The sequence below is a fragment of the Numida meleagris genome, chromosome 5, assembly GCF_002078875.1.
Source record: "Numida meleagris isolate 19003 breed g44 Domestic line chromosome 5, NumMel1.0, whole genome shotgun sequence".
In the NCBI taxonomy this organism is placed as follows: Eukaryota; Metazoa; Chordata; class Aves; order Galliformes; family Numididae; genus Numida; species Numida meleagris.
Genome location: NC_034413.1, coordinates 52248276 through 52263160, shown reverse-complemented (window position 1 = coordinate 52263160; position 14885 = coordinate 52248276). Strand labels below are relative to the sequence as shown.

The 14885-nt window shown below is 35.3% G+C and overlaps 1 protein-coding gene across 2 annotated transcripts in view; it reads left to right on the top strand.

Annotated features, from left to right (window-relative positions):
* The window catches only part of GAD1 (glutamate decarboxylase 1), a 31277-nt gene extending 16592 nt beyond the window's left edge, over nt 1–14685 (top strand). For both annotated transcript variants that reach the window (XM_021399381.1, XM_021399380.1), the window contains 11 exons: nt 634–746; nt 2020–2135; nt 2269–2348; nt 2551–2605; nt 3288–3404; nt 3558–3622; nt 6008–6086; nt 7050–7199; nt 7995–8102; nt 8779–8868; nt 10671–14685. In XM_021399381.1, coding sequence (XP_021255056.1) covers nt 634–746; nt 2020–2135; nt 2269–2348; nt 2551–2605; nt 3288–3404; nt 3558–3622; nt 6008–6086; nt 7050–7199; nt 7995–8102; nt 8779–8868; nt 10671–10844 — 1147 coding nt within the window. In that variant the 3' untranslated portion in view covers nt 10845–14685. The remainder of the gene's footprint in view (nt 1–633; nt 747–2019; nt 2136–2268; nt 2349–2550; nt 2606–3287; nt 3405–3557; nt 3623–6007; nt 6087–7049; nt 7200–7994; nt 8103–8778; nt 8869–10670) is intronic.

Genomic DNA, 14885 nt, shown 5'->3' with positions numbered 1-14885 from the left:
GCATTAGCAATTTACCCATGTAGCTTCCTCACCAGAAATGGTTGTATGGCTGTCACTTCCCATCTGCAGGTCTGTCAGTGACATCATGGCACACCAGGCTATGCATTGCTTTTTGCCTTCATTAAATGGATATAACCGTTGACTGTTGTCTTGTATTTGTAATTGGTAATTAGGAAATCATCATTTATAATTACTCTTGACAGTTATTGATCACATGGTGTTGTAGAAATAAGTTGTCCTTGGAGATCATCAACAGAATAAATCCACATAATTAATTGTATTTAGACTTTGGAGCCCTAGCTCAATAGTTCTAATTATGTCTGTGGTTAGCTCATTGAAGTTCACTGTTTTAATAAAGAATTGTCACTTTGGGAGACAAATGTGTGGCAACATAGCAGTCAGAAGCACTGTGATGGTGAGTATTAGGTCTCATGTTGGTTGTAATAGAAAAGTTATTGATACTGCAGGTCTTTATTGACCAATATTTCACGTATTGTCCTCTGAGGATATTTGCCTGCATAAGGTTTGCGATATCAGATCCTCGAGTTATAGGAAAATTTTTAGGAATCTGAACCAATCAATTGTGTTTTTTGGAATCTGTATTTAATTTTTTTTTTTTCTTTACCTATGCAGGTTTACTTATGAAATTGCCCCTGTTTTTGTCCTCATGGAACAAATAACTCTTCGAAAGATGAGAGAGATTATTGGATGGTCGAATAAAGATGGCGATGGAATATTCTCACCTGGTGGGTTTTTCTCTTGTGCTTGGTGGTTTAACTAAAAGTTCAAAAGTTAAAATAACCATAAGCTCTATCTGAATGTCCACATTCTGTGTGAAATATCTGCAAGACCAAACAGCATGTCAGAGTTTTAGAAGTAGGAATTTCCCACGTGTATATGCATTGTTCAAGCATCCCACAAAAAAAGTTAGAAAAAAGAGATTTTTATCTTTGGGTATGTCTATGTATCATGGCTATACAAAACACTGGCTAACATTTTTTAAAGCTTGATTACAAATTCTGGAACATGGTTTGGCATTTAAACACCCTTTGTTGTGCCTAATTTGTGGAGGTGCTGACCTCCAGAACATGTCCTGCTATTGAGAAAAAGGGACTACATGTAACTTTCAGAAATCCAGCTAGTTTGGTGAAAACATGTGGAAGCCCCAGGTCCGTATCTGGACAACAGGCACCCAACAGAACTCCAGGTTTCTGGTTTTGTTGGTGGGGGAGAAAACCATCCTGTTTCAGAGGATGAAGGACAAATTCCGCCTTCTCTTGGAACAGCCTGCATAAAATCCAGGAATGCGCTCTTGCTTAATATCTAGTCCCATCTGCGAGAAAAATTTTGCCCAGTGTTCTGGTTGATGAAGAAATATTGGTGAAATAAATTTTCCTAAACTTTATAGCTGAGATTCTTTATGCTAAATCTTGATGTCTGCATTGTACAGCTAAGCTAGCTGCACTGGGCTTTTTGTAGAATAAAAGAAAGAGAAATAGATGTTTTTTTTCTTGACTCACATTCACCAGAGGTATAAAAATATACTAGCTGAACCAGCCTGCAAAGTGCCTCTTTCTTTTAACTGACTTTGAAGTTGGTTTAGGATTACTACCTTAGCTGGAGAAACCCACCTTTTAGGCATCTGGTTCTGTATTTACAGATGAGATGGGATTAAATCTATACTGTATATGATGATAGCCTCGAGAGAATTTGATAACTTCCCATTACTCTTATTAACAAGAAGCTGTCCTGCAAAAGCAGCAGAATGAAAACTGATAATTTTAGGAAAGTGTTACAAAATATTAGCAGTTGAGAGAGATGATAGATCAGGCTGCCAGTATAACTTTCTAGAGCATCTGTTCCTATGCTACTTAGACAAATGCCATGCTTTTCAGAGATTTATTTTTCATAGTTTGCTGCCACTTTCACTGATAATGCCGTTGAGGCTTGTGTGTCTTCGGTATAATATTCATTTTTTGTTATCGCTATTTTAGTATTCATTTGTTTATTCATTCACAGGAGGAGCCATCTCCAACATGTACAGCATAATGGCAGCACGCTACAAGTATTTCCCTGAAGTCAAAACCAAAGGCATGGCTGCAGTCCCTAAACTGGTTCTCTTTACCTCAGAACATGTGAGCTTAATACACAGCTAACTGTAAATTTATTGATGTACATTGCGAATGTACATCATTACATTTAATGAAATGTACATCATGTACATTTCATTATTAAATGGCCCCTCCATGTGCATATGCTTTCTTGCAGAGTCACTACTCAATAAAGAAAGCAGGAGCTGCACTTGGATTTGGAACGGAAAATGTAATTTTGATAAAGTGCAATGAAAGGTAGGATGGATGCTAATGTTTTGATATATTAAATGTGTTCATCTGTTAAATTTGTTTTGGTATACTTAGGGGCTGGTTCAATACAGTGTGTCAAGTTGCTAATCGCCTGTTGAGAAAATCCTATTAAATTATTTCAACTGTAGCTAGTATTTCTGTATGCAATCTTCAATTTTCTTTGTCTTTCTTTCTACAATAATTACAGAGGCAAAATAATACCAGCTGATTTGGAAGCAAAAATTTTGGAAGCAAAACAGAAGGTTTGTGTTTGTTGTTTTTTTAAAATAGTGTTTAAATGTTTGGCTTAATAAAATGTGTTAACTCTTCCTTGGAAGGCTGAAGGTTTGCATTAAACAAAAACATTATAACAATATAAATCTTGTAATAATATTTTTCTACTATTTAATTATATATTTCTGTATCGTTTAGGGAGCTATCTTGCAATGGTTTCTATTTACTGTTTAAAGAATGTTTGTTTGTTTATACATTGTCTCACGCCTGCATTTTACAACTTTTAAAAATAACTTTCTCTTTGGAAGTATGTGGAAAAATGCTAACGCTTTAAATTAAGACTACTTTTGCCAAACTTTGATGTTTGGTCAAACCATCAAAAATTCTGTTGAATGATAATCCTAAAAATTCCCATACCTTTCAAGTGTGAGAGTGCAGGGTCAGTAACTAACTATAGCCAGTAAGTTTGATTTTTGAGGCATTTATTGTTATTCCTTGAATCAGTGCAATGAAAAATCTAACAACTTTATACAGAAACACCTAAGTTAGAGCTACCAAGATTGTTCTTCATTTCTTAACTTCTTTACACTTGCAAACTCTTTAGAATTGTAGTTCACATTTATTTAATCTAATTCAAAATTATGAATTTCACTTTTTGTTTTTCCTGAAAGAGACTGAACTTTGTAAATAATATTGTTATTTTCATTGTAGGGATACGTTCCTCTCTTTGTAAATGCAACTGCAGGTACCACAGTTTACGGAGCCTTTGATCCAATACAGGAAATTGCAGATATATGTGAAAAATACAACCTCTGGCTCCATGTAGATGTAAGTAACTGACTGACATGCTATTCAGGCAACAGAGGATTTTGGTTTACATGTTTTGTCTTGAATCAAAATATTTATTAGATCCTGAGTAAATTAAGGTATGTTAGGCTTTTCAGAATGACGAATCTTCTCTTTTGTTCCTATCTCTTCCAGGCTGCTTGGGGAGGTGGACTCTTAATGTCCCGAAAGCATCGTCATAAACTGAATGGAATAGAAAGGTACTACGCACTCTGTTAGTAATCCTGTTATTTAAATACCTTAGTGAGGTACATGACACTTCACAAATTCATGAAAAGATGAATTTGCTGGAATAAAGAATTTAAATATTAAATTAAACAGAAGTATGACAAACAATTCTGCACAAGATAACAGCGAGGTGTACATATACATCAGTGAAAACCAAGTTTTCAACAGATTCAAAGGAAGGCAAGGCTATTGCTTGGCAAGAAAAATGGAGAGAAGATTGTTCTAGGCGTAGTTTTTAAGGGATTATAAAGGCAAATTGAAGGTTTGAGTGTGAATGGGTGAGGATGGATTTAAGAAAAAAACAAGGTATAAGCAAGAGCATGACCTTCCCTCCAGCCCTTTCAATTCATACTTGGGAGGTGTCCCATGTGTAGACTTTGGCAATGATGCTCCCACATCTAGTGATGACAAGGCTATAGTCTGTAGAAGATACTGTGTATATAACACCATAGGTGTCTTTGTCTCCAGATTTCTCCTGAAACTGTTCTGTCATAAAATGATGCTAATCTGAAGAAAAGTCAGAACTGCAATGAAGAACCAGAATCATAAGATATTTCCCATCACTGCAAGTATAAGCTTCGGGGGAAGTAAAAAAAAAAAAGATCTGAAACAAGCTCTACCCATATCCTCTCTAATTAGCACCAAATTCCTTCCTTGAGACAACTGTGCCAAACGTGGGCAATGTCTAAAGGCATAAAATGAGAGCAGTGAGCAAAGCTCTCCATTAAATAGACTTTCCCGGTGGTGGGCATCTTGTACTGTAAGTAAGAATGATGTATGGCAGGAATGGTAGGAAAAGCATATGGACAATTCTGGCACGATATAGGATGTTATAGCAGGAGAACTCTGAATCAGCAGAGCAGTATGCCCCATCCAATTTTCTAGTCACAGGCAACGTGTCTTAATACGAAGTAAATATTGTAAAAATAATTTCTTTAACATACACAATTTTAATTGGCACATCTACTTAATCTGCTGGTCTACACTGCCTAAGGAGGCTCTAGAAGAAATGTGAACTCCCCAGATGCAGCCTAGACCACATTATTCTTTTGGCTGAGATATGCTTCTATCCAGCCTACTGCAGATGGAGGTTGGAATTGTATCTGGAATCTTTGTGGAATATGTGGTCTTCAGATTGGAGTGAAGGCGTTGTCATGTTGCCAAAAACAGAGGAACTGTGGTTGTACTTGTTCTCTGAGAGCAGGGGGCAGGAGTGGGGGAAATCTCTTTGAAATTTCTTCCAACAGTGTTGAAAGAAGCTTTGACAGGTGAGGTTTCAGTTGGGTATCAGGAAAAGGCTCTTCACCGAGAGGATGGTCAATCACTGGAACAGCCTCCCCAGGGAAGCGTGGCACCAAGCTTGCCGGTGTTCAAGAAGCATCTGGACAAAGCTCTTAGTTATATGGTCTGTTTTTTTGTGTAGTCCTGTGTGGAGCCAGGAGTTGGACTCAATGATCCTTATGGGTCCCTTCCAACTTGGGATATTCTGTGGTTCTATGATTGTGTGAACACGTGTATAGTCTATTAAATATCTTTACATGGTTTCCTTCTCCGGAACATGCAGTGAATCAAGGGATATTCTGTAATTAATAACCTGGGGTGAGGAGGTCAGTGGACATATTATGTTGGTACATTTATTTTAGCATCATCATTAAACTGTCTAGATTGATATATTAAAAGTAGAGAATGTCTTATCTTGGCAATTAAATTAGATGATCTTATGCATCCACTTGCGCTTATACATAAGAAGTCTTAACCTTTATATGCAGAATTGTAGGATTATAAAGTTTTATAGCCTTTTAACAGTCCATGAACTTAGCAAGATAATATAGAAAAGGCCTCTTTTGGCTCTAGCTGGAAAAGCAGATAAGCATTCAAAGTGAATTTTCCTTTACTGTTACATTTCCACTGACTGATCAGCAAATAACTGTACTTTCCCAGTGCTTCAGATTTTTTCCTTAGTTCTTTGCTCTGTCACGTAGTCTGTACCTTGGACCGTACTGTTTTTGTTAGTTTTGTTAGTGCTGTTTCTAAAGTGGGGTTTTGGGGGGAGGAAGTTACTATTTCAGCTCATCAATGCAGCCTGACACTAATTAGCTGTTTTATTAATAATAATATAAACTAATCAGGAGTCTGATATTTGAAGTCAACACATGAAAAACTCCTTTACTGGACAGTACAGCTGGCAAAGGAGACGCATATCTGAGATAGTGATAATCTCCATAGTGAAATCAGCTGGTCAAAAATTCTGTACATTTCCAGCTCAAAGCAGAGAACTAAGGCAACTCCAGGTTGAATTTCTGGTTTTCAGACCTATCTGAATATGTATTTTTATTTATTTCTTTTTTTTTTTTCAGAGCCAATTCAGTCACTTGGAATCCACACAAGATGATGGGAGTATTGTTGCAGTGTTCTGCCATTCTGGTCCGGGAGAAGGTCTGCTTTATATTTAGTAATTAAACAGTAAACAAAAATGTAACTATCAAACCCTACTTTTCAAAAGAATAGTGCATTATCCTTTGGGTTTATATTGCATTTCGGAAATTGGTTTTCTTGTATGTTTGTTCTATTTTTTATTTTTCTTTTGTCAAAGTTATAAACAATATACGTCAGATCTTCAGCTGTTGGATCTTTGCATATTCTAAGTACACTACAGCTATGCTTGTGTACTTCATTTGAGCATTTGCCTCTTTGTTCCCTTGGCATATTGACCATACAACTATGGTCTTAGTGACTGGTCACAGTCTAAACTGCTTAATTAAAAAGCTTATTCTTTTCTTCTTTTTTTTTTATATCTTGCACAGTATTTTAGAAGTTTTTGTGTAACGTATAGGAATTTTCTTCTTTGTGTTTTCTGCATAGACCCTTATCCAAAATTCATAAGTTTCTATTCATTTGTAGACCATCATTTTAAAAGCAGTGATTGTGATGCACCCCTTCTCCTTGCTTGCTAAGCAAAATCCATCAAGGTTAGATCATTTGTGTTCACAGTTATCATTAATATTAAGTGTCATTAAGCTGGACAAAATATAAAGTTGGATGCTTTAATTTTTTTCTACATTTACTGTAGCTGCGTGCAGCCCTGAAAGGATGCAACTGTGTTCTACTACATAATTTAATAAATGAACTATTTAAGTCTTAAAACCACAGCCTTACATTATGAAGTGAACGAAGTTAGTGCTTGAAATTAAGAATCCAGATGCATTTGAAGAACTCCTAAGGAAAACATCTTAGGTTATGAAATCTTGTCTATGTCTCAGGTTTACAAAACAAGGTCCATATTTCATAATTTGTCCATTTAAAGATCTAATTTGATATACATCTATGTATTATTAATGCATACAGATTGACATGCACATATGCAATATGTTTCATGCAAATACATGTTTTTCATTACAGGGTATACTTCAAGGCTGCAATCAAATGTGTGCAGGATATCTTTTCCAGCAAGACAAACAGTATGATGTATCCTATGACACTGGAGATAAGGCAATACAGTGTGGTCGACATGTGGACATTTTCAAATTCTGGTTGATGTGGAAGGCAAAGGTAAATCATAAAAGCCCAGTTAAAACATCAGAAGTTATTTATGTAATTTATTCATTTAGTGTAATGGAAAGCTTTTTTAATACTTGTGTAAACACAACTTCTAAACACATAGGTATGTGGTCAGATCTAGTTCTAAGTCACTAGATCAATGTAGTCCAGGAATAGTATAGTAATTAATAACAGTGTGCTTCTGTTGTTTTTAATTTTTCATTCATATGTAGAATTGTACTTAAAAATTTTTTGTTTTTCCTATTTTATTGATTATCAGCACTCATCTTTTTAAAGAGATTCTGATCTTTCAGAAGATCAGATGCTACAAAAGACCAGTAGATAAGCAAATGACTTTAAGCAAACAGGCTTTTGTTTGCTGACTTTTTAAAATGCAAACTTCTTGCAAACTGTTTAAATGAAATAGATTACTTCCCAAATCTTACTCTTTCAGTTGAATTTCTGTTCCGTGTTTCCAATCTTTCAGCAAGAACTACGAAAACAACACTTAACATTTGTATTTTTAGAAACTGAAGAAAAGAGAGCTAAAGATACCGTATTAAAAATATCAAAAGCCTTTCCTGTTATCATAAGAAATTCTCTTAGAACAAAAACCAGTGGTGATTACAGTTTTGACACATTTAGCTGCTTCTGTAGCAACTGACTTTACTTCTAAATTGCTAGAAATAATTGTGCTGAATGTTATATGTCTGAAGCCATTTTAGAGTGAAATCTCTCTGAAAAGATGATTACATCTGAGGAGGTAAAAGTACTCTGTATTTAATACTTACTTTCTTTTTAAAATAGGGTACAGTAGGATTTGAAAATCAGATCAACAAATGCCTGGAACTGGCAGAATATCTCTATACTAAAATAAAAAACAGAGAAGAATTCGAGATGGTTTTTGAAGGGGAGGTAAGTTTTCTTTTGTTTAACCCAGGTGTAGGAGCCAAATCTACATGGAATTCTGAAAACAGCCTTCACACCTCTTAACAGTTCTTCAACCTAGCTATGCAAAACTTCTCTAATTTTCCAAAAAAAACTGAGTGGCTATTTGCATCTGGGCAGATGTATTTGATTTTATACCATAAATATCAGATTTCTCTCCCCTTTCTTACTATCTATTTCTCTGTCTCCTCTCTCCAGAAAATTTCTGTATGTAGGGTGTGAAGACTGCCTTAACGCAGTCTATTTATGCTGAGATTCCAGGTGCCACCATGTACATAACTGCAAATCTGCCGTTTTTGCTATACTTCATGTTACTAGTGCTGCTGTATGAAGCCTTTGTTGATAGAGTGACATAAATACATTGTCTCTTTATTGACTATGAAAAGGAAGATGGAGTTGCCCATGTAGGGAGCCTGGAAAACAGTTCCCCTTAACACTGTGTGAAGGTAGAAGGCATTTGCCTAAAAGGTATTAGCACCCTAAAACGGGGCAATATATAAGGAATCTAACATGGCAGATGTGAAAACAGTTCTGCGATTTTTTTTTTGCCTCCAAATCTGTGCTAAAATATATTAACCCTTAAAGTATATGGTTGACCTGTATTACTTTGTTTATTGATGTATGTGTTTGGTTCTTTTTGCAGCCAGAGCACACAAATGTATGTTTTTGGTATATTCCACCAAGTCTCAGAGGCATGCCAGACTGCGATGAGAGACGAGAAAAGTTGCACAGGGTATGAGGCTCATGTTAAATGCAAAAGTATAATCTGCTATTTCAGCCCAAAGTATTCTGTTTATTAAAAATAATACATTTCTGTGTTGACAAGTTCCAGATGCTAGGATGGAAGTTCTCCAATTTCTTGTTATGGCTTTGATATTTGTTCACTTTTATCTCCATTTGGGGCTGAAGTCACGTTTTCCCTATGGAACAAAATACAGAACATAATCAGGCTTGCTTGTTTGTGTTTGTTTGTTTCCTATTCCTTCTGTGGTCCCAAATGTGTATAAGAATATTTAAAAAGAAGCTAGTTATGGAAGACGTCCCCATCTTGTTTGAACAGGGCAGCATTTCAGAAAGAGAAACTGAGGAGTAACTATTTGAAAGTGTTGGAGCAGATATGGGACATGGAAACGTGCAAGTCTTTTCTCAGATCTTTATTTTGATTTTAGGTGTTCTTGCTTAGTTACAGGTGATTTTGCACTGTTTGAATGATTACTGCATTTCAATGAAAATGAATATGGTTTGGAACTTTGGGATAGTATTTTTGAAGAAATGGTAGAGGGAAATGAAGGTATTGTAGAGGCACCGCCAGAGAATTTTTCTGTTACCTAGGAACTGAGGGAAGTGAAAAAAATTGTAGTAGCATTTTAGACAAATAGAAGTGGAATGAAGTAAATTCGGGAGACAACACAATTATTTTATAGTTGTAAAAATGAATTGCATTTTTTATGTGTGGGAAGGAAGAAGAATGGACAAAGTTGGAAGGTTTTGTGAAGGATTTTTTTGTCTTCATCACACTCAAGAAAGAAAACAGATATTCCTGGGATGACCTAGTGTTAGGGAAGTTGCCTAAAGTGAGAAGAAAAAAAAGAGTTCGATAGGATTGGGAATAAAGATGAAATATTTTATTTGACCATGTTAATTGTTAAGGGACATCATAAAGCATCCTACAAAACAGTTACCAACCAGAGCTCTGACCTTGGCTGGGAGACAGTAGAGCAGGAGAAAGGTCTAGATGGCAAAACTGGGCTCACCTAATACTGCATATTAAGACTGTTGGAACAGTATTTCTTATAAATTAAAGTGAGGAAGTGTAACAGAGGTAAATGCACAGTACTGCAAAACTGCTGGAAGGTTTCCATGGCTTATGCTAGCAGAAAATATTCCCTACAGCAAAGATCTTGTTGAAAAATTTCCACTGTCTCTACCTTGTCCCTTTAGCAAGTTGACTTTGAGAATACATATATTTTCATGAAAGGCATCCATGGCCCTCAAAAAGTTGATTCTGGAGTGAGTTTTCAAAAAACCATACAACAAGAAAAGAAATACTCCATTGCCCCCAACATTTCTTGTCATCAAAATTATACATATCTCCTTTATCCAAAGACTGTAGTAGAACTGATTCAGTACTTCTCATTCAAATATGCATTTTTCAGGATGTAAGAATAATGATAATTAATCAGCACATAGAAATTATGTACATTAGATATATTAAAATATTATGTTCTGAAAATACTAGGATGCTGCTAGACTCTTAATTAAAAAGATTTCTTAGAAGATTAATATTATCATTGCCAATTTTACTTCAAATATACAATCCCTGAAACTTTCAAGCTTTTTCTCTTACAGATCTTATATTGCTTTTCTAAACTGTCCATTTCGTTCCTTTTTGTTTTCCCTAAATTTAGAAAGCTTGCGATATTCAAAGAAAAAATAAAAATTCTCAAAATCTCTCTCTCTCTCTTTCTCTCTCTGTCCCTCTCTGTCTTTGTGTCCCTCCCCCTATCTCTCCCTCCTCCATTTTAAATTCTAAAGGTGGCACCGAAAATAAAAGCCCTGATGATGGAGTCAGGTACTACCATGGTTGGATATCAGCCTCAGGGCGATAAAGTCAACTTCTTCCGAATGGTCATCTCAAACCCAGCAGCAACTAAGTCTGACATAGACTTCCTCATTGAGGAAATAGAGAGATTGGGCCAGGAACTCTAGCATGGTGGTTGAGATATTTGTTTCTCTAATTCACTGTTTTCCAGTACTGGTTATTTTTTTAACCCAGTTCTGCAGAACATGTTTTAAGGAAATTCTCTTTCTGTAAGTTCCAATCTCCTAAGACATCCTTAAACAGCAACAAAAACTTATAGGCTATTGAAATATATGTGTATTGGTAGATCATTTTACTGAGGGAAAATGTATTATCTTAAGTACTGTTGACTCTTAGATTGGTCTTGTTTATTGTCAGCAGGAAATTAGTAAGTGTGAAAATAGAAAATTAAGAACTCTGTACAGTATACATGTACAGTATAAATATATATCTATAATTATATATATATATACATATATATATATAAATATAAAAAGAGGTTATGAACTTAGGTCTAAGCCACAGCATGTTTTCCACTTTAAGAAAATTAACTTTTCCTTCAACAACTAATGATGTGGATAATGTGCTACAGATTTTCCTGCCAGGTAAAAATAGACAAATAGAAACATTTCTAAAATGTAGATTCTTAGGAGCTAAAGAAGATGTATAGCAGTGTTGAACCTTATTGTTGGTGCTTCTGTCACATATGAAATAGCAATCTCTAACAGCACCTTCAAGTAAAATTGTTGTATTTTCCCTTTAGTGTCACATCGGGGATAATAGTAGCAGAGTCATTGTAACAGGTATATTATTGCTGTATTTTTAGGGGTTAATTTGTGTAGATTGTGTATATTATTGTTAAATGACTTTGTGTAAAAGAATTTAAATGTAATAGTTTTACAGCAAGGTAATTGTCGAATTGTAGGTATACAAAATATTTGCTTATTTATATGCAGAGATTTACCATGCTGAAGAGTTGTCTTGTATTTTCTTCCATTTGTAATGTATCCTATTTATATATTATTGAAGTTCTAAATAATGTTTATGGTATTTTAGTGTATTTGTGAGCCAAAGAAATGATAAAAAATATTAGCTGACAATTTCATTTAAATCCTAGTGCCCTTAAAATAATAATTTACAGATAATTTTACTGATTATAAGGAGTTCTAACATTGTACATAGGCTGTCAAATAATGAAATCCCCTAATATATTAGAATTTTCAGTTTATTGAATGTAATGTCTGACTGTCTGTTCAGTGTTCTGAATGCTTTTCTAGTGAATATTAGCTGCTAACCAAGGCCCCTGTTTTTGAGTTGTATGTCAGGACTAATCTCTATTATCATTTTAACTAAATTCAGTGGGAAGATTCCTGAAGGTCTGTAGCATTTATGTGGGAGTCTTAATGAGCATCGTTCTCTCAGTGAAATTAAATTCACTATATGTTTGGAACAAAAAAAATAAATGGAACCAAAATTCATCTCAGAATCTTTTAATACAGCTGGCATGTCACAGCAGTTTAAACCAGGCAGACTTTTCAAAGTATAGACACCAGAGTCATATGCAGCTTGTTCAGTTTTAATCACTGTATAATCAATACTAAAAAGTGGAAAACTCCATAGTGAAAGCAGAATAGTGGAACAAAATGAAAATTCAATAGTTCTCTGTCTACAGAATTACTGCCACCGTGATAAATGGAATATGCTGATTTTAAACCTCATCATATATGACTCTATGTCTATTATCATGCAAGTCAATAATTAGTTGGGTTTCCTTTTTTTTTTCCTTTTTCCTCCAAATCAGTAATAACATTAATTATTTTAGAAATATGCAGTGAATGCACACTATGCCATCCTCCTTTCCTCTTTACCCCCCTTCGTTCCTGTGGAAGGACAGACAGCTACAGAAACCAGACAATTCCATTCTGTGGGTCTGATGGGTTGTCTTCTGAGGATGCTGTCTCACATCTTCAGCAGGGTCAGAGCAGATAGAAGGAAGAATCTGTAAAGTGATAAATGGTGTATTGTGTAGCACAGCCTTCCCAGATTTTCACAGGAGTATTGTTCATCCCTCTTCCACAGCACAGTATTTCTTTTATTAGGTTACTTTCATCAATACAGTGCAGTTGGAATCTTACGTTCTTCATCTTAAGCATTAACCTCCTTTAATTATATTGCTGATATCTTGCCATGTTTTTGCTAGTTAACATTTTTCATGTAAATATCCATGCTGAGACTTGAGGCCTGCCATGCAGAAGCAGTCAGTGTGAATACTGACTTCAGTAACAACTTCCATAATATTAATTGCCATTCTTCATAAACTGTTCATCAAAACCAAATGGTCTGTCACTGGGAACTGTTTTTAGGAGTAGAAAGAAGTTTGCTTTGAAGGGAAAGAACTTGTCACATTTAAATTGAAAGGCTTCTGTCTGAGATCTGGTCTCTGTCACAGTTTTACTTTATGTGAAGTCCAGCCACAGAATGTTGAAGGAATTCCCTCAGTACTTGTGGTTTATGAGAAACAATACAAACTAGGATGGTCAGTGCAAAGACAGTTAACTACTGACCTTACTTTGCTCCCTTGTCAAGTTAACTCACCAAATGTATTATTAGAGATGTAAGATCCAACTTACCCTTAATCCTCTAATGTTAACATTTTAACCTCATGGATCTGGTATCCAGTTCATCATCTCAATATTATAGTAATTGCATTTGAAATTTTATATTCCTTAGGAGCATATAAACTAAAGAGAATTATCTGATGTAACTGACTGTGAAACCATAGGGCAGACTGTAATATGGTTTTCTGGCATTCATACAGCAAGCTTTGGGCAGTCCTGTGATATAGCCAGAAATAGATCTCCTCAGCCCATATTCTGTGTTATGCTTACTAGAATTTCTCCTTCTTCATTCAGTGAAGTATCTTGCTTTTTGGAGGTAAGAAGCATCAGAGGTTGTACCTGTTGCCACAAATGGTTTGTATCCAGGAGGAAGTGGATCTCCTCCTGCTTGCCTCAGAAATTAATCAGTTAACACAGAGGTGTTTTCTCTAGAGAAAGGAGCTTTAAATCCATCTTTCAACAGTATGAATTTTATTTTGCCTTTCTGCAGTGTTGTGTCTTGACAGAGATGATACCCGCAATTATATTTTTTCTTGTGAAGATTTTAATTGTAATATCAGCCTGCTTCCATAGGCACAGGGCTTGTAATATTTTCCAACCTGGTTAGCTGATTTTTGACTAGGAGTTGGAACTTTAAGATTGCTTCCAACCCAAAGTATTCTGTAATTCATCAGTAAGAAAACTCATTTGTGTTTTCCTCTCAGTAGGTAATTTCCATCTGAGTAATATCTTACAACTTCTCAAACTAAAGGTTACCTGAAATGTTCCTGTTTTTTAATCCATACACTATTGACTGTGAGAGTTCAGGAAGTATGGATATACAGAAGTATTGACTAATTCAAAGCATTACTATTTCAAGTGAGTAACTTTGCTCTTCTGAGGTTTAAAATACACTCTAATGTAGCAATTTCATCTTTTAAGTTACACTGACAATCACTGTAATTTGGGATGGGTGAATTCAGATCAAATAAATAATAGGCAAGTGTTTAGCTGAATTTGTAGTTACAGTGCTTATGAACTGAAGTAATTTTAATGGAAATGGCTGATCGTTAGAAGAAAATCAACATCAGCTGTTGATTTTGAATGAGAAAAAATTCTGATTGTATTACTAACAGTACTTCTCTGGAGAAGATTGTTAGATTATACCATTCACTGCAAACAGGCAGAAGCAGGGAACTTGGTGGTAGCCCAGGATTTTAAAATCGTCGTTGCTAATCTGTTTTTAGAATGGTGACAAATATGAAGAGATTTTTTAAACAGAATCTCTGTTTTGTGGTTAAAGAAATGTTGAAATTATAAAGATATGCAATGCAGTTTTAATTTTTCAATAAAAATTGATCTTAAAACTGTCTTATCTGTCTCATGCAATTTTTTGTGAGCTCTTTTGTTTCCTTAAGAATATGATACAAAGGCCATATTTAATCCCTCACATAAAAAAAATAAGGCAAATCTGACACTGGGGAACAAGGGGGTGGACAGCAGGCCTGGGGGAAGGGATCTGGGGGTTCTGATTGGTGACAAGTCAGCAGTGTGCCCTGGCAGCCAGAGGGC